Genomic DNA, 18,844 nt, shown 5'->3' on the forward strand with positions numbered 1-18,844 from the left:
TTTTTATATTTTCATTTTTCAATTTCAAGAGCAACGATTCTTAAAAAATATATTTGGTTATGAAACAGATCCTTTGGAAATCAACATTCCTGGCACATTCTGTGCATGTAAATTGTTTAAACCACATTAAAAAGTAGTAAATCATATGAACTAGAATTGCATGCTAAAAAAAAATTTTTGTATTTCATATAGATTCTTTCAAAAATCTCCATTCTTGAAGCTCCTCAATTCCCATGTAAAACAGACTGGTTTGCTTTTCTTCCATGTGTACRGCAGGCAATTATCCAAAATTGGATTACAGGTTCTGTTGATTCTGCAGATATTAGGGGCACTAGAGAAGTATCAAACAAGTGGAAATAAAAGCATTACATACAATTTTGCAGTTTTATTTCCCCTTTTTGATCACCTGTCTCAGAAACAAACAAAACCAATTTATTTCATTTTTCTTAGGTTTTTTTTTTTAAATAAGAAAGCATGATCAGCTCCATCAACTCCGCCACCAAACCACACCTAAAAGGTCCTGGCTGCTAAACTGTAACTCAACAAAGGCTATAAAATTGAGCTCTATTATTTTTTAATTCTTCCCATTAACTTAGCTGCAGAATCTATTTTTAAAATGCTGCACTGTGGTTTTATGTATCTCATCCTGCTGAAGCCTTTAAATAGTGCTTTGGCCATGGATAAGAAGGGTTAGGACATGCAGATTATAATTTCAGCAAACTATTATTTGCAGCTATTGGTAATCAGCGTTCAAGGGGAATTGCATGAGATCATTTTGCTATTACAAAGATTCTTGGAAAAGTCACATGAAGAGTATGAATTTATGTCACTGCTTTTCACATATTATTTACCTGTAGTACAGCCAATAAAAATTTGATTGTACTGCACTAATTTCTGACTTGAAAATATTAAGAATAATAGAATCATAGTTACAATTCTCAACATTTGTCTTGGAGAACATCTCCTTTTTCTTATTTTTAATAGGAAATAACCACCATAACAGTTAATTACTGACAAATTTGCAGTACCTTCTAACTACCAAAACACCTATCAGTGTATATCACTAATTTCCTAGTGCCCATTCCAAAGTCTATTGCAGAAAAGATGTGAATGAATTCAGCCATGTTGAAAGAGGATTAACACACTTAACACCTAAGTGTTGAATAGGTCCAGTAACAGTACCTTGACCCTCTGATACTGCTGGTTCAGATTATCTTCTGTGCTTTTTACTAGTCCATCCACTTGAGTTTCAATATCTTGCTGAAGCTCCAGCAGATTGCCATTGACATCGTCCTCTCCTTCCAAAGCTTTCACACCTCCCTCTTCAAAGTGTGTCCCATTCTGTTCTATCGCCTGCTTCAGCTTCCTGCCGTGCTCTGCTTCTTTGTCCACATTTGATAACCAATCCAAGAGATTTTCTATCGTATTTTTACTCTCTTCCAGCTGTTCTATGGCTGCAACCTACATTGAAATTTCACAGTTTCAGTTCAGAAATCTTCTTTAGGCACTACATAATATCATATGCAAACAGACCATTTAAGATATGTTAACATTCTAAAATGTGTTAATTGACACATATGCTGCTGTTTTTACAAAGAATATAAAACAGCAAATAGTTTATTGGTTACCCACATGAAACACAATTTTAATCTCTCCTCAGCCTGTCAGTAAGAAGTTGCAAGACTAATMTCCTAAGACTCATAAACAGTTTGAATAAATAAATAATGGTTGCCTAAGAACCTTTTCTGTTTCCTGCTTAATTGCTGTTGTCATAGCTTTATCCAGTTCTTTTCTGGACTCTTCTGCCTTCTGGCTAAGGAGCAAACACTTTGTTTTAGCTTCATTTAGTTTCTGTTCAAGAATAGTCTTGTCTTCTTGTGACAACTTTTCTCCATTTTCTTTCAAGAACATTTCAGTATTTTTCACAATCTCTGCCAATGCCTGTGCACTCTCTCTCATGTCTTTTTGTATTTCCTTTGGGGAAAAGAGAAAGCAAATAGGGGTAAGTAAATTATTCACCAGAACTTTCAGAATAAACTTGTTATAACTACCTCTGATTTGGGTACAAGCACCACACTGGTCCTTCTTTACTTGAGCGTGCATCATATATTACTAAGCTGCAGACTAAGATTATTAAAAAAAACCAAAAAACAAAAGAAAACCGCAAAAAACAAACATTTGACAATGTTTCTGCAGCTCATTCTGCCCCTATCATCTCCAAACACAGCTAAGTATTTTTTTGCAATTTGGAAGTCTCTTGGCTTACACTCCCCTTCCGACTGAGGCCACTTATTTCTTTCTTTAGTAGCTCAAATATTCTATTCTCCATGTACATAGAAGAAAATATATGTATTTCTTAGCTATCAAGAGATACAGTAAATCTGCTACACTATCTTTAGTAAGGTGAGTTTCTTGAGAAATTCAGTTCTATTACTATTCTAATGAAAAGTTGCAGAGGGGGACTGAATACAAGCCAGAAATTTGTGCTCATCTTTTCCAGGTAGAAGATTTCCCATACTTCCTGGTTTTGGTCAGGCCAGAATTGTCATAAGAACTTTTTTAAAAATGTAATTAGTCATAACAATCAATCAAATAAATCATAATGTAATCATTTCAATCTCAAAAGAATGTTTAATTCCATTAAATTTTGTATGGGACTGACGTTTAATTTTATTTTAACCAAAGCAGTTTGCCTTGTCATACGATAGTGTCAGACAGAAGATCTGCCTTCCAATTACCTGAAAGTAACTTTAATTATTAAAATAACTCTGGTTTTGAGTATATTCACCCAATTATTGAAATAATAAAATGTTTTTCTTCTATATGTAGTGTAATACTTGATGCTACAAGACATAAAAGATCTGACTCTCATTTTAGACTGCGGATTTTGCTGCAATTATGCTTGGCACCTAAAAGAATGACTCATTTTAACACTTCAGCAAGTATTTTAGAATAATTTTCCTGGAAACTTTGTATTAAAACAAGATTCTCTTTCTCTGAGAAAGATATCTGTGCTCCCATCCCGTACAGATCATTAAGAACAAAAGCTCTCCCTGACTTGATCTATAAGAAACCTTCTTTAAGTCCCCATTCCCTTCCCTAGGCACACTTCTACAACCATGCCTACAAGAAATCAGCCAGCAAACAATAACTCACCTGTTATGCAGTCTGTTAGACAGTCAAGGATAGCTGATATTTATTTATATTAAAAAAATGAAGTATATGCTATATCATTCCTTCACTTGGATGGATTATTCAATACCCATTTAGATCATGAATTCTTGAGGGTACTTATGTCTTTTCACTAACTATAAAGAGAGCTTAAACTAACTTGTGTTACTTTGAAGATAATTAAAGTGAGGCAAGATGAATCAGGACATTTCTGCTTTTATATATAACTGATCCTGATGTGGAGCTCTACAGTGCTACTACTATAACCAATACTAGGAGGAGGAGAAAGAGGAGGAGGAGGAAGAGCAGTATCAAATTTTCCAGTCCTTTAACAGTTAAAACCTTAACTAATGTCAGCCAGGACAGAGTAAAAGCTTAGAGATGATTGTCCCTGGCCTTTAGTCAGGGTCCTACCTGGAGATCCCAGCAAGAGCTTTGGATACTAAAGGCCTGAACCTCGGCGAGCAGAGCGCAGCAGACTGCCAGCATCCCTGGCTCGTGCCACGAGGGCACCAGGGCCAAGGCACATCCTCACCTCGGAGCGCTCCCGTCTCCCATCCTGGCGAGGCTCCCCACGCACAGCACTGCACTGGCACCAAGGCACATCCTCACCTCGGAGCACTCCCGTCTCCCATCCTGGCGAGGCTCCCCACGCGCAGCACTGCACTGGCATCAAGGCACATCCTCACCTCGGAGCGCTCCCGTCTCCCATCCCGGCTGGATCCCCACGCACAGCACTGCTCTCTCCAGCCACCTCCTCCCGCAGGGAGCACTGAGGCACCACCGCCTGTCCCCACTGCAGGGACCTGGCCACTGTGACACACCGCCCCGGCCACCCTGCGCCTCACAGAGGGCTGCCAGCCAACATGCGCCTCTGCATCAGGGACACACCGGGGACAGGACCAGACATGGCAGCAGCCAGGCGACCCCAAGGGCCCCAAAACACACCAAGATCAACTCTCCAGCCCTTCAGGTCCCTTCTGTTTCCCCAAGGCCTTGCAACAGGCGCTTCCTCTGAACAGCCTCTCACAGCCCTGCGCGTGGGCAGTGCCCACCTTGAGGAATAGGGTGGAAGGGCTCTCACATAAGGCCAGCTCTTGCCTCTCTCCTTTGCCTCCACTTCCCTCCAGGGGGTCACCCAAGGGGCCTGCCTCCTGAGGGGCCCTTCTGGGCTTCAGTGGAGGCGGTCGAATCCCTTTGACACCACTCGCCCTCTCTCAGGCCTTGCTCCGGGGGCTCACAAATGATCCCCTGGGGCCAGACAGACACACTGACCAGCACGGACAAGGCCAGCACACCAGTCGTGGACAGGCTGGCTTCTGAAGAGGAAAATGGGCCAAGGCTGCCACCGGTCTCAAGGATTTGGATGCTATGGTCTCACGAAGGGCTGGGATTTCTCTGGCAAGCCAAACCTTGAGCCAAGCCAGGAGCTTTCAGCACTGCACATGCCACATGGAAAATCCAGTGAAGGCTTGCCTTGCTGAAAGGCCCAGTCTTGACAGAAAAACCAACAAACTGAAAGGGCTCTGTTACATAAGGGCACCAAGGAGTCTGCAAGCATCCCTAGAAAACCAGAATTCATAACAAGAGTAAGACAAGCCTCAGGCAACAGAAAGTCTTCTGTTCAAGTTCAAGAACATTGTGAACAAGAATAAGCACTCCCTGACACCAGATACAAAGTCAGAATATGATTTTAACATAGTARGTGTGATTTTATCACATCTGACAGGAACAGTCTTAAGCTAAAGAATCATCTAACGAATCTGAGGCCTGCTAGAAGACGGCTTCTTGAAATGTTTCATATGTGCTTTCTATTTTATTGTCTTCTAGTTTCAAAGATTCTTTTCTGCCATTGGTACATAACTTTAGTGTTTTCATGGGCAGCAGCTTAAAGGCACTCCTTTAAACCTTTGCTTTGCTAGGCCAAACAAATCTACTTTACTCTCCTCTCACATGATAGTCTTCTTTTTCAATGAAGGTGCCTAGTCACTCTCCTCTGCACTCATTCCTCGTTAATGTATCTGATTAGAAGTGTACATACCTCCTGCTTGGTCTGGTATTGCTCTAACTCAGTCTTGCTGTCTCCAATAACAAGAGACTCTTGGTGTCCAATTATTCGATTTTCAGTCTGTGTAAGCAAATCGCACATTTCCTGCAGTTTCTCTTTGCATTCCTGCTGCCGTTCAGCCACATCCTATATCAGAGCCAAATACAATTGAACAATAAAATAAAAACTTCCTCATCATAGAGGCTAACAGACACTCTAATAGGAGCTACCTTTGAAAAACATATCACAAAGCAATAATTTTAAAAGTATGCTGTAAACATGATAGCAGTGGTACATAGAGCAAGATGAACATATAGAAGTTACGGATAAACCTCAGATATGCTGTAAGTAAAAGAGACCATGTTTGATGAAACTGCCCAACAGAAGTCTGGCCATGCACATTATGTGAAAGATGAAACCTCCAAACGACAGGAGTGGAAATCCAGTCTCTTAATCGCTTGAAACCTGTGATAAATGCTTATTAATTCTGAAAAAAGGATATCAAAACAGAGGTTAGTTGTGATTGTGTGTTAGCTCTGTTGGTATGCATAATGTTACCTGAATAGAAAATGCTGACTTTTTAAGCAGTAGAAAAGAACAAAACATGCAAGATCATTATTGTTACTAAGTCCTACATAAGTATCTATGCCTGTCCTTTACCCAATTTTACATTTCTTTGACAGAGTATAGAGGAAACAAATGCTCTTAGAATGGCAAAATAACACAAGACCTCCGAATGCTAGAAAACCTTTCATTATCCATAAACTGGGGAACAAGGTGGTGATTCTGGATCTTAACCGTGCTTTCATGACAGAGGAGAAGATACAGTTCCACTGCAGTATCTTACCAGCCTCCCTTGACTACAAAAACAAAGGCTGCTTATGCTTGCCAACTGCAGCCATACCAGCTGAAGAAGTAACTGCACCAACTTGACCCATAGCCTCCCCAGTGCCCTGGGGCCTAGAATCTCAAATCTGTTAGCTGATGTACTCATATGTTTGTCCCTCTAACCTGTTACAGTCAAAACGAGCCATGCTAGCAAAGACTAGACTAAACAAATCCAGTTCTTTAACTATAAAGACCTAGACAAAGATCACACAGCAGATGACTTGGCAGATCAGAGAAAAGAAAATCTTCAGCAGAACAGAAGTGATGAGCAACAGTGGTAGAGTAGAGACTCATTGATCAGTACAGCTGCAGCAGCAGCAGACTTGAGTTCACTGTTTTATTTATTTACTGATATAGCTTCTAAACAACCAATACTTTTGAGGAATCTCAAGTAAATATCCCTCACTGCTAGAAATAGCAGACCCAGACACCTCAGGCTGTAGAGATCATAATGTCTGAAACTGCATCTGTCTGCAATCTAATATGCTGTTTCTGTGAGCTGTGATTGCACCAAGGAAAGACAGAAATGGCAATTCACCAAACTTAATCAATACAATCTTTGTAGAACCATGAAAGTATCCATAATAAAAAACTGAGAAGACAGGATTACTCTTAATACTGCATGCTGGTATTAAAATTCCTCATCCATAGACAAAAACACTCAGCACACATTTACACAGAAAGGCAAACCTTCTGATCACCCAGTTCTTGCGCTGCCTGTAACTGAGTTTCTAAACTTTCCACTTGAGATGTTACTGCTTCCTGTACTTCCTGAAAAGATTTCTGGGTGGTATTTAAGAGCCTCAGCAGCTGTTTGCTCTGATTAGGAGAAAGATCTTGGGCATGTTCAGAAATGAAGAACTGAACATCAAACGCAGTGGACTCCAACTGCATTTTTGTACAGCCAAGCTCTGCAGCAATGTTCTGTAAATGAAGAGAAGCAAATGACTAGCAATGAAGACAAATTCATTATAGATAAAACACTTAGAAATATTACCATCCTTGTACTTAGCCCCATGTTCCAAAATGCTTTTGAGAGCCATTTTAGGCACAGTAAATCAAAACTCTGTCTCAGAATCATTCTGACACATTCAAATAGGCATTTGAATGAACTTGTGCATGGCCTTCTCTTGTGACAATCCATGTTCAAGTAATAAATAGGATGACCTTGAACCTCTCTTTCTTTCCTTTCTCATGGATGTCTGAGGACTGGCTGACCTTCAACACTGAAAGATTTATGGTGAGCATGTGTTCACCTAAATGGCAGGTTAGCTCTATAAAACACCAGTCTAAAGACCTAGAAATGTTTAAAAGTTTATCAAAAGCATTCCTGTCCTTAACTCCACAATGACATACCCCATTTCCAGCAGTGTGGCAAATTCTGCATGTAGTTACACCTGTGCATCCCCTATGACATTACCATGACTACTGGAACCCCATTAAAACACAGAAAAATAATTTTATTTTTACCATTCATAGATATATATGTGTATGAACAGTACTTAAAACTGACTTGATTTGTTTTTCATGACTCATTTCAGTGAAGGGTGTAATGAGGAGGCCTTTCAATAGCTTTTTATCTTTCCCCACTTTTTTGTTTCCTTAAAATACTCGCATGTAATTGATTAGGAAGGAAATTAAACTTCAGTAAAGAATCTGGATCCTATGCATTAAGATATAATTTTAATAACTGAAATATTTGTAACATAAACTAGATTTCCAAAAAGGGCCAGATTTAATACAACAAATATAACCAGAACCAATAGTTTTTTCAGTAATCCAAACTCTATCAAAAAAAATTTAAAGAGAAAAACCAAATCAACAATATTTTTTTAATGGATTATCAAGCAGTTGTCATCTTAAGCAATTATTTCTAGCTGTCTGTTTAACCAATAGAGGTTAATAAGCAGCTATAAAAAACTGGCTAACATTTTGTAATAAGCAGAAGCAGCAACACCTGCCATAAAAAAAATACTTGCCTTGAGGAGTTGCAAACTTTGCTTCATGTCTTCTATATCATTAGTGTTCACTATGAAGTCATTCACAACTTTACTTTTTTCTGTGATCCAGTCTGAATACCTCTGCAGTTTGCTTAAAAGTTGCTGGTGTAATACTGCAAGCTTAGACTAGAAAGGGAAGTTATATATTTATTGATGCCCCTGTAGTCTAACTACATTTTCCATCTTATTAAATAGAATCATATGTATATTTAATATTCCGATAAAACAAAGCCAAAGCAAAACCCTTTTTAGCTGAATTACTTTGAAGAGAACTGAGATGAAATACGTAAATGTATACTCATAAAAACATACCATTTCAGAGTCAACAGCACAGATTATTTGTTTTGCCCGTTTTGAAGATGTATCACAGACCACCAAAAATGCTTCCTGCAAATAGTCATAGCTTATCTTTAGCTCTTTAAGTTTCTCTTTGAGAATATCTCCGTGAGAAAGCCTTAAAAACTCTTCTGTCAACTTCATATCTTTTTTTAGGATAATGGCAAAGGTAGCCAGCTCTGATTCAAATGACTGCAAAAAGAAATATGCAAAATGCATTGTTACTGAGCAAGAAAGACATTTAAATCCAAAGTAATCTAATTATATTTGAAATCTCTCTTTTTTTTACTAATGGCCTTTCCTAGCACCCACCACTGAAGTACAAGTATGAAGCACATTTTACTGACCTCTAATTGTTCCAGTTCATCTTTCAGTGTTTCCAGGTTGCTACTAATAGGTTGCTGATTATCTAGGTAGCATTTTATATCTTGAACCACAGTCAAATGCTTTTTCAATTTCTCTGTTAACTTTAAACACTGCTGTACTCCACTGAACTGAAAATGAATTTTAATAAGAAAAAGGTTTTACAAACTAATAGACTTGAAACTAGGCAAAAAAAAACCCTTGGCTTAATTATATTTCTTTTAAATTTATTATTTATTTTTTCAACAATTCTTCTGGTTCAATTATGTTCTCCAATACTTAAAAGGATTCATGCAGTTCCTCTAACCCAGGGCATATAGCATATACCAGTTGCTGTTACTTACCATGCCAGTTGGGCTGTCTTCCAGGACTGCTTCTTTTGTTTTGAAAATATGCTCAGTAAGGCCTTTGGAAAGGCTGTCTGTCTTCTCATGCTCCTGGTCACTTTTCAAAGCAAAAACTATGTCATCTTCCATCAGATTCTCTTTAGGAATTTCTGATCTAAACACTGATTGTTCTGTTGAGAAAACAGTACAAAGCCCATCTACTTTGCCTTTACCATCATGTCCTATGGTGATACCAGCAACCTGCGGGGCTGTAAGCAAACCACTTATCAGCTCCTCTAACTTGTATGTACTTTCATCTCCAGATGAGATTTGAAAAATCTGCCCAAGTTGAGAAGTAATAAGTTTTGGAACAGGAGCTTTTACTCGTTGGTCTGTTTCATTCTTCATTTCATCTGGATCATCCATCTTTTGTTTGCAGGATTCCTGCTTCAGAATATCCCGAAGAAGGTCAGGACTTCTGCAATCAGGCCAAAGCAATGAAAGAGCATCACAGTCCTTTGGCTCTATGCATGGTTTGGTAACCATTAATGCAGTTCTGAGATCATCACTTGTTTGCTTTATATCTGATTCACGAGATGTGTCACTCCCAAGCTGTGTGCTTCTAACCATTGTAAGTAAATTTTGCACTAAAACTTTCGTATCAGAGTAATTTAGGGGTTCCCCCTTCTGCTTGTAGTAAACATGTCCTTTTTTCAATTTGCTTTCCAATATATTCTTTAAGTCTTCCATTAGTGTGTCAGACATTTCTGGGGATTGTGAAATATCTTCCTTTATTTGAAAATCTTTGCAGGGTCCCATTTCCTTTTGTAATGACTCCATGGACATTTGTTTTTCAAAACTATTTTCAAAGGAAGTAGTCTCAGTGACCATGAAATTCTCTCCCTTTGAGTTCTTCCCTGTCTCATATTCTTCCTGGGCAACATTAACCAAGCCACTCCCTATGCTGCTCAGAACTACAGAAGAAACATCAGCAGAATGGGTGTGATTCCCAGAAAGTAGCACTTTAATCCCGTCCCCTGATTCTTTGGCATTCTCATTACTTCCTAAAGCACCTGCTTTTATGAGGACAAATTCATGATCACTGCTGCTCTTATTTTCTGAACTGTCTTTAAGAACAGTATTTTGACAGATAACTGTTCCCTTGGTCACGTTAATTTCATTTGGTTTTACTGTAACTTTCGAGAGAAGGGAGTGAGTGTGGGAGTTTAATTCACTTGAATGCATTTCTCCTGTATCAATTATGTCCTTGAGCAGAAATTCCTTTTCATTCTGCAAATCATGTCTCCCCCTTTCCCCATCTATAATGCTACAGGATTCAGCTTTATCCAATTCTGAATTGTTTTCTCCTTTTACACCTGTTGCATATTCTCTTATAGAGGAGGAAAGGTTAAAACATCTCTTAATTTCATCTGATTTCACATCACCTCCAGTATCAAGCAAAGTTTGATCTGCCTTTACTTTTTCTTTACTTGAAACAGGAGTTTCTCTATCAGCTTTAATTACCGATGCCTCAAATATTTCCCCAAGACTTTCAATATGAATGGGACTTTTACTTAGCTCTTGGATATCATTTTCCTTTGTAATATTTACTGTATTTGTATTTTCTTTAAGATTTTCAAAACCTATTTCTATTTGACTGTGCTTCCTATTTGTGGCTCCTTCTGTTTGATCAGTAAGTGAACACAGACTATCACCATCACTCACATGAGACATATGTCCAAGGAATTTACTGTCCATTTGGGATGCGCTTTCCTTCAATTCTTCCATACCAGCCATATCATTTAACATTTGTTCCTCCACAGATACTACTATTTCTTGTCTTTGCCCATGATTTGAATGCAACATTGGCATGATACCAGTATTGTTTTTATTCATGCTATGAACAGGTAAAGAGCATTCTGGGAGAAACAAATTTGTCTGAATTTTTTCTTCATCATCTGTAGTTTGCTTTGTATTTGGGAAGGCTGTTACTCTGGTATCAGATGTCACAGTATCATCATGAAGCTGAAAACTTGGAATCTTAAACAGTGTTTTGTTATATTCTTCACTCTTACAAGACACCCATTTAGCATCAAAGACATTTTCAGACCGATTATGATCAGTAGTATCTTGTGATGTATATTTACTTTTGATAGAATTCTCACACTCATTGTCTCTTTCTTGCTGTCTTTCTTCTTTGCTTGTATGTGTAAGACCAACACATCTTTCCTCAGAAACATCTGATACAGTTTTACATTTTCCAGAGGGCAGTTTTCCATTCCCATGGTTGGACTGGAATTGCAAACAATCCCCTGCCATGGTGCTTAAAGAAYGGTAACAGTCATCAATATTCTGATTATTTTCATCACTATTTTCTACGTTTCCTAAAGGTGTTAACAGCTGGTCACCTATACTTTTATATCGATGGTGTGAGTAAAAAATATCTTCATCACTGTCAGAATCAGTGTCAGAGTCATCATAACTATCGTAATCATAATCCATATAGTCATAATCATAATCTTCCTCCTCCTGTGCTCCTTCAGATTCACCCTCATAGGAGTCACTTTCTGCTTTCATTTCACCTTCCTCATTTCTGTCTCTTTGTACTTCTGCTTCATACATCTTTAGTAAGGAACTAAGGCCTCCCTCCTTACTACCTTCACTCTCCAGAGCAACTGGCAATTTCAGCTTCTTCTCTTCAAAGCTCCCTGTTCTTTCCCTTTCCTCCTCAGGGTAGGTTTCCAAAGTTCTGGCACTTGTGGAAGCTGTATCTATGCTCTCAGATAGACCTGCCAGATTTACATCCCTTGAATAATGGACCCTCTCTCCAGCATTAGCTGCAAGGTCTTGATAAGATCTGATCTCTTCTTTCAGATTTATTAGACCACGTCTCTCCTCTAGAAAACCTAAGGGAACATTATCAGGCTCTGGTATATCATCATCCCCCAGCTGTGAGGTATCATAATCATCATCACCCTGAGGAGTGTCATAGGAATCATCATCATCAACTTGTGGAGTATGGTAGACATCACTGTCATCATCATCAACCTGAGGAGTTTCATAGGCGGCATCATCATCATCATCAATCTGAGAGCTGTCATCTTCAGAGGCTACCTCATCACATTCACGGTGCAAGTGTTCACTTTCAAACTGTGGGATGACATCACTCACTCCTAGTGATGAATCAGAACTACTGTCAACCAGCAGTAACTTATCAAATGTAAGATTGGTTTCTTCTAATGTTAGCCCTTGTGCTGTGTTGTTACTGTCCCCCACAAGCGATCCATCATGTCTAAAAGTACTGTCATCTAACAAAGGCCTGTAGTGCATGTGTCTGCTGTCTTCTAGACACAGCTGCAAATCAGTACAACCCTCCAAGGATGGAATGAAAAAATCCTCTACGGWTGGCCTGTTACGTACATCAGGGTAGTCCTGTAGAGGTTGCTCGCTATATCCATTGTCTTCAAACTGTAGTGTGTCAACAACTTGACTTCCTAATTCTTTACAATAAAGTTCTTCTGGAAGTCTATATTCAATATCTGCATTGATGGACAAACCAAGACTTCTCTGAAAGTCATCTTTCTTGCTGTTATCAGGTAACATTCTGCTGTCATCAGCTTGCAAAATGTGAAGCCCACATTTTGTGCACCTTTCCAGGTCTCTTTGGATTTCATTAACTGACCATTCATTCACACACAAGGTATTTTGTAAGGTTTTATATTTCTTGTTTTCCGTACCCAGACTGTCTGGCATATGTACGTTTTCTTCTTCTATTTCTGAAATGAGATTTGGTTTTGAGTCATTTGGAAGATATCCTTCAATATTCCCTGAATTTGCCTTCTGATTCTTAGGCTTACACAGTTCTACTTCTGCCCATTCAGAATACTCCAGAAGACTCTTGAGTGCATTTTTGTTTACAGAATTTTGAACACTACCTACTACATTTCTAACTTCTGTAGGGTTAGTTAACAAAATCTCCTGTGTATATTCTGATTGCTCAGTACTAGTATTACAAACATCAGGTCTACATATATGAACATCTTTTACTTGTGAGCCTTTATTATTCCCAAAATCTTCCAACTGAATTAATTCCCTGCCATTAGAAGTATTCTCAACACCTGAAAAATCACCCTGAACATTGCTTGTGACATTACTAAAGTACACATTGCCAGCTGACTTTAGATTAATTCCTTTTGGGCTTATGTATTTGTTACTAAACTCCATTTCTGACACATCAGCATTGTATGCATCACCTTTCAGTAATATATTGATGGCTTCTTGCAGTTGTCCATCATATAATAAAAGTCTTCCTCCAGTGTTTGCATCCATATAACTATTTACCATTAGATAAGAGATGAATAATTTCTTTGCTTGGTCCAAACTATGACATACATGGTCTTCTGTGCCAGAACCTTCATGTTCCTCCTCATAGTCATGAAATACAGATGGCCGAAGCTCATAGGTTGATAACCATTTTGCAGCATTTTTACACGGAGATTCTAATTCTTCTACATTAGGCATTTTATCTGGTAAAGTCACACTGTTCAAAACAGATACAGTATTGATGTCTATTACCCCTGATTGTGCAGCCTTATCTAGGCTGAGTACTTCAGAAGTTTCTGGAATGTAAAGCGCAGCTATTTTCTGCCTACCATTTAGTATTTTGAATGCCAGCTCGTTTGTTATCATCCCTTGATGCAAAGAAGTTGATATGGGGAATATTTCACCAGTATGAGGCCAAATTAGGCCAACAAAGCCTTTTTGTGCTTCTAATACCAGTAATGCACTGGTAGATGATATTAAGTTACACTGCACAGCTTCATCAACAGTCAAGCGTTTGCCAGAATTTGGACAAAGGATTCCACCAGTCTGAACCTGATGTGCGAGAATCCCACAGGCAGTGTGCTGATCTATCATCCCTTGTTTCATGGCTTCTTCCACAGTTACTTGCTTCCCTGAGTCAGAGTCAATTATACCTCCAGACATTAACTGAGCCCCCAGCAGCCTGAACATTGTTTCCCGATCAATGAGTCCTTCATGGGCTGCTCTCAAAATAGATATCTTCCTTCCACATTTGAATGTGATTCTGCCTTTTTCTTGTGGTTTCACAGGTAAGAGTCTTAACCCTGTTTCTTCATGTATTATGCTTCTATTAACCATCTGTTCAAGGGAAGTCTTTTCAGCGGAGTTAGGGTCTATGAGATCTTTGCATGTGTCTTGTCTTTCCAGAAGCTTTGCATATAATGTCGGAGGAATCAGGTTCCTCTGGAAAACCTTCTGTAAAGTCAGGTTTTCTCCAGTAGATGGCAAAATCAAGTGCCCACTTGAAAGCTGATTCTCAAGAATTTTAATGGCCAAAGATTCTGAAATTAGACCTTGCTCTAAAGCTGATACAACTGGAAGAYTTATTAGTGATGATTCTGAAATTAGCTTCTTTGCATTACTTAATTCCTGCAATTGCAACAGAGTCTGCTCATCAATTAGGGCATGAGCTTTAGCTTCTTCCAGATCATAACATACTCCTAATTCTGGAGAAATGATTCCAGATAGAATCAGCTGATTCTCAAGCAATCTAATTCCAGTGTCATAGTCAATAAAACCTTTTAAAACAGACTGAAAGACTGAAAGGACTTCTCCAGTCGTTTGGTCAATGATACCAGCAATGACTTTATTCACCTAAAAAGGAATGTAAAAGAATAGCTATCACTATTTTTAGACTGTATATTTTAAATTTTCTTTTGCTTTTGAAAGCATGTTAAGCATAAAAACATGTACTTACCAGGACTGGAGGAATGCTGTGAATGTTAGCAGCTCAAATGCGCAAGTGATCTATGTCAGTCATTCAACAGCACACGATGTGATAAAAGATTTAAAATCAACATGCATCTGTGAATTGAAAACCTATGCTTTGCATACATAAATAGGGTTAGTGAAAGAAGAATAGATGATTGCAGAGTGAGCAAATGGAGCACATACCTGAAAGGCAAATTTTCATGCTCTAAATGTCCGTGAAAGGTTAGACTATTTGGAAACAGTATGTGATACAAAACCACCATGCTATTCATGTTTACAGCATACAGCACTTCTGTATATACACTCAACAACATGGAATCAAATATTCTAGCACCAAATACTGCATTTAGTTTGCATGGAAAGCATGTAGTCAGTTTGGCAACATGATTTAAACTAAATTAACACCCACTGCCTCTATATGTATATGAGAATATTCATTTGCAATATATTTTTAGAGAATTCCATATTTAAGATTGAGATCCATTTACAAACGTATTTGTAATATCTCAGAGCTAAACACTGTATATGCTCCCATCCATATACCCAGTTAATTTTAAAGAAAAATTATGGTTAAATAACTTCTGGAACATTTCCAAGTGATATATGGGAGAGATTAATATGTTATTTTATGGTGTCATTTTCACAGCAAAACACAGACTTATCTAGCAGTCAAAGAATGGCTTTTAAGAGAAGAGTTAAGAGATGAATGATTTGTTTATCTTTCTTCATGCAAGGCACACAGTATTAAGACTCTTCACAAAAAATCTGATGAGCAAATGTTCATATGCACACATAAGGTTACACAGTATACCATACCAAGTACACAAAACCTTTAGTCAAATTAAATCAGGTTCTCAAGTTCCATACACGCTGTTAATTACAGTTTCTTCCTTCACTGCTCATGTATTGTTCCATAACCATGCAGTAAAACTCAAAAGAGCCTGAAATGTAAGTTTTCCGTCTTGTTACCTTTACTTCCATCTTTTCATCACTCAAATACTGTGTTTCCTGCAATTGTTTCAAAGCTTCACTGGATAATAAGCTGTAACTCTCCTGAAGGGATCTGACTTGCTTTTCCATTTCATTTCTCTCTTCATCTGTCATTCTATTAAAAAAAATAAATAAATAAAAAGGAGAGGGAGAGAGAGAGAGAGAGAGAGAAGGACATATCTGAGTATTTTTTAAACTGCAGCGAGTGATCTGTGAACCTTTATTTTAAAAAAAGGAGAAAAAATTATGCTTCTCTTGACTTAGTATATATTGTAGAAGTACAGTATGAAAAAATACAGCTTAGTTATGAACATGTTCCAGAAAACTATAATCTGCTTGTAGTTGTACAGGAAAAGAGACTAAATTAATCAGAAATTTACTTTGAATCATCGCTAGAGCCAATGATCTATCACTTGCATGTGCCTCTGACTGTCTACTATTTACCAGTCAAGACAAATAACATAGCAAAGATTCATGAAAATCTCAGTAATTTAGTATCTTAAATAGTCTGATTTCAGAGATAGATGAAACAAACCTCTGATACATATTTCAAGTGTTAATTTACTATTACTGTTAATTATTTTGACTTCAAATGAAAGTTGTTATCTAATGTTTTTTTCTAACCTGATCAGAGGTATATAAACCTAACCGTATTCTTAAAATAAATAAAACCTAATCGAGGTTTTTCCAAAATGGGAAGACAAAACTATAAAACCAAGAAAAAAAATGACATACTAATTTGTAAAATATAATGTGCATTTTAAGATGAGAATATGAGTTCTTTTTAAGCAAACACTATGTGCTGATTCAATTAATTTACATTATTTGAAAAATAATAAGCATAAAAATGGCATACTTGTCACTATGCTTGGCTAAAAATGACTGAGTAGTCTGCAGAGCTTCAGCTATTTGTTCTTTCTTGGTTGACATTTCATCCAGGGAAATCTGAAGAATAAACAACATATGCTCAAGACTTAGCTATGCACACATATTGAAAGAAAAAAGAAAGAGCCAACATTACGTTTTTACTTAATACAAAACTGTACAGAATAATGTAAGAACTTGTATTTTTTAAAAATAATGGCTATTCTCAATGCTATATTACTTACTGTAGCAAAAATAATATCTTTTACATATAAATAAGTCATTGAATAAAGCTTTCTGGTTAGATAAGCTACTTGTATCAGAGAGCAATTGGGTAAGACAAATAGAATTTATTTTAAAATGTTATTTGCTTATAAGTTTACCATAATACTTAACTAATCATTTAAAATCACTTCTGACTATAGTTGACACAGTTTAAAGAAATTTTAGAGAGATATGAATAAAATAATCACATTCAAGAAGTCATTCACTTCTCAGGATGAGAGGTAATAACTTAAAATCCTACCAGAGGGCCACAAAACTTCATGAAATTCAGTGACAGACATACGCAATATTAGATACTTAGAAAAAAAAGGAATTATTTATTAATATTCTCCCTGTCATCATTTCTGTGTCATTCCCACTAAAGCAGTAGTTCCAGCAGAGGAATTTGCAAGAATTTCACCTTTGCTTTTGAACTTCTGTGAGTAAGTGTCTGCAGTTTCTTCACACAAAAAGGCTACCTTTGCTTTTGCATGACCAAAATGCAAAGTAGCAAGGAGAAGTCTAGAAGCTAGCTTAACAAGCCTGGAATGAGTGCAATGCAGGTGCTAAAGAGCCCTAAGAAGATGCTTAGGCCCTGTGTTCAAGTGGGTAAAAGACACGACATGACACATTCTGTCTTTGCGTTCACAGCACCAAAGGGCACAGTAAGTCTTAAACACAGTCTCCCTTTGCAGACAGCACCAGCTGGCCAGTTTGCCACCATATGTACACCTTGGACAGAAGTAAAGAGAGCAAGCACAGTACATAATATAAAAAGATCCAAGCAGGCCTGAGGTAGCAGGTGGGGCCAGGAGATCCCTTTGCTATAGGAACACTGTGGCTGCTCTGTGCACCCCTTCACTGTGGGCAGCAGCCTCTCTCTCAGCTCCACAGCCTTAAGCCACAAAACCCAAACCTGCGTGTGAAATTTCTTTCAGCTAATATTAGCTATCAAATCACTAGTCCTGCACGTCTCTACAAAATTTTCAAGGCATCCTTGCTAGTCAGTGAAGACACACAAATAGGCACCTTTGGAAGGCTACTAACCCCTGCTATCTCACAGACCCATTTCACAACAGAAGGAAACACCATCTGGAAACGTCCGTCTCCTCTGCTGGTGTGTGAGGAAGTCAAGGCAGGTGAGAGAAAGCCAAGATAGCTAACTCATGGGTAACTTTCTGAGGGCTCAAGCTGGATGGAGGGATGCCATCCATAGCTACTGTGGTAGGCTAAGATACTCTAAGGAGTTGAGTGCTGTCCTAATGCTCACAAAGGTTTTCACCATTGTCTTTAACAAGAGCAAAAAAAGGCCAATGTTGAATGTTTTTGCAAATCCTGGTCCTAAATATACTTTCAAAGCAATAAAAACTCACTTCCTCCTATAAATATAGGAACAAACTCAGTAACAGAAGTAGTATTAGAAGTCAGTGGTTCTGTACTACAGAGTGAGCAGAGCCTGTATGAATACCCAGCAGGCTGGGACTGGCAGCAGCGTCACTGCCTGCAGGGGTTTGACCTGGCTGACAGCAAGCTTCATTTCTACCCATTCTGCTCCAGTGTCTCTGGCTGGCACCAGTGCGTGTGACCAAAACATACACAGGAAGAGGCTGCTTGAAAGATGGGGCAAAAATCAAGTTTGTATGACCACACATTCAGCTCTGCATCTGAATTTTTCTACTGATCAGTGTGCAGGTAGACCTTTACTTAATGAAATATTTTTAGGTATTTAGTAAGTTATTTTATGCAACAGGTCTAGATGGGGTGCTGTTTGAAGTGATATGAAACTTCACAGATGGAAATTT

The 18,844-nt window shown here is 38.1% G+C and overlaps 1 protein-coding gene across 3 annotated transcripts in view; it reads right to left on the bottom strand.

The window, feature by feature from the left end:
• DST (dystonin) overlaps positions 1-18,844 on the bottom strand; it is a 314,470-nt gene that overhangs the window by 103,667 nt on the left and 191,959 nt on the right. For all 3 annotated transcript variants that reach the window (XM_026073126.1, XM_026073127.1, XM_026073128.1), the window contains 5 exons: positions 16,771-16,859; positions 15,894-16,029; positions 5,213-5,365; positions 1,741-1,974; positions 1,183-1,461 (listed from right to left, as the gene is read on the bottom strand). In XM_026073126.1, the coding sequence (XP_025928911.1) occupies positions 1,183-1,461; positions 1,741-1,974; positions 5,213-5,365; positions 15,894-16,029; positions 16,771-16,859 (891 nt within the window). The remainder of the gene's footprint in view (positions 1-1,182; positions 1,462-1,740; positions 1,975-5,212; positions 5,366-15,893; positions 16,030-16,770; positions 16,860-18,844) is intronic.

Source organism: Apteryx rowi, unplaced genomic scaffold (assembly GCF_003343035.1).
Source record: "Apteryx rowi isolate R43461 unplaced genomic scaffold, aptRow1 scaffold_361, whole genome shotgun sequence".
Lineage (NCBI taxonomy): Eukaryota > Metazoa > Chordata > Aves > Apterygiformes > Apterygidae > Apteryx > Apteryx rowi.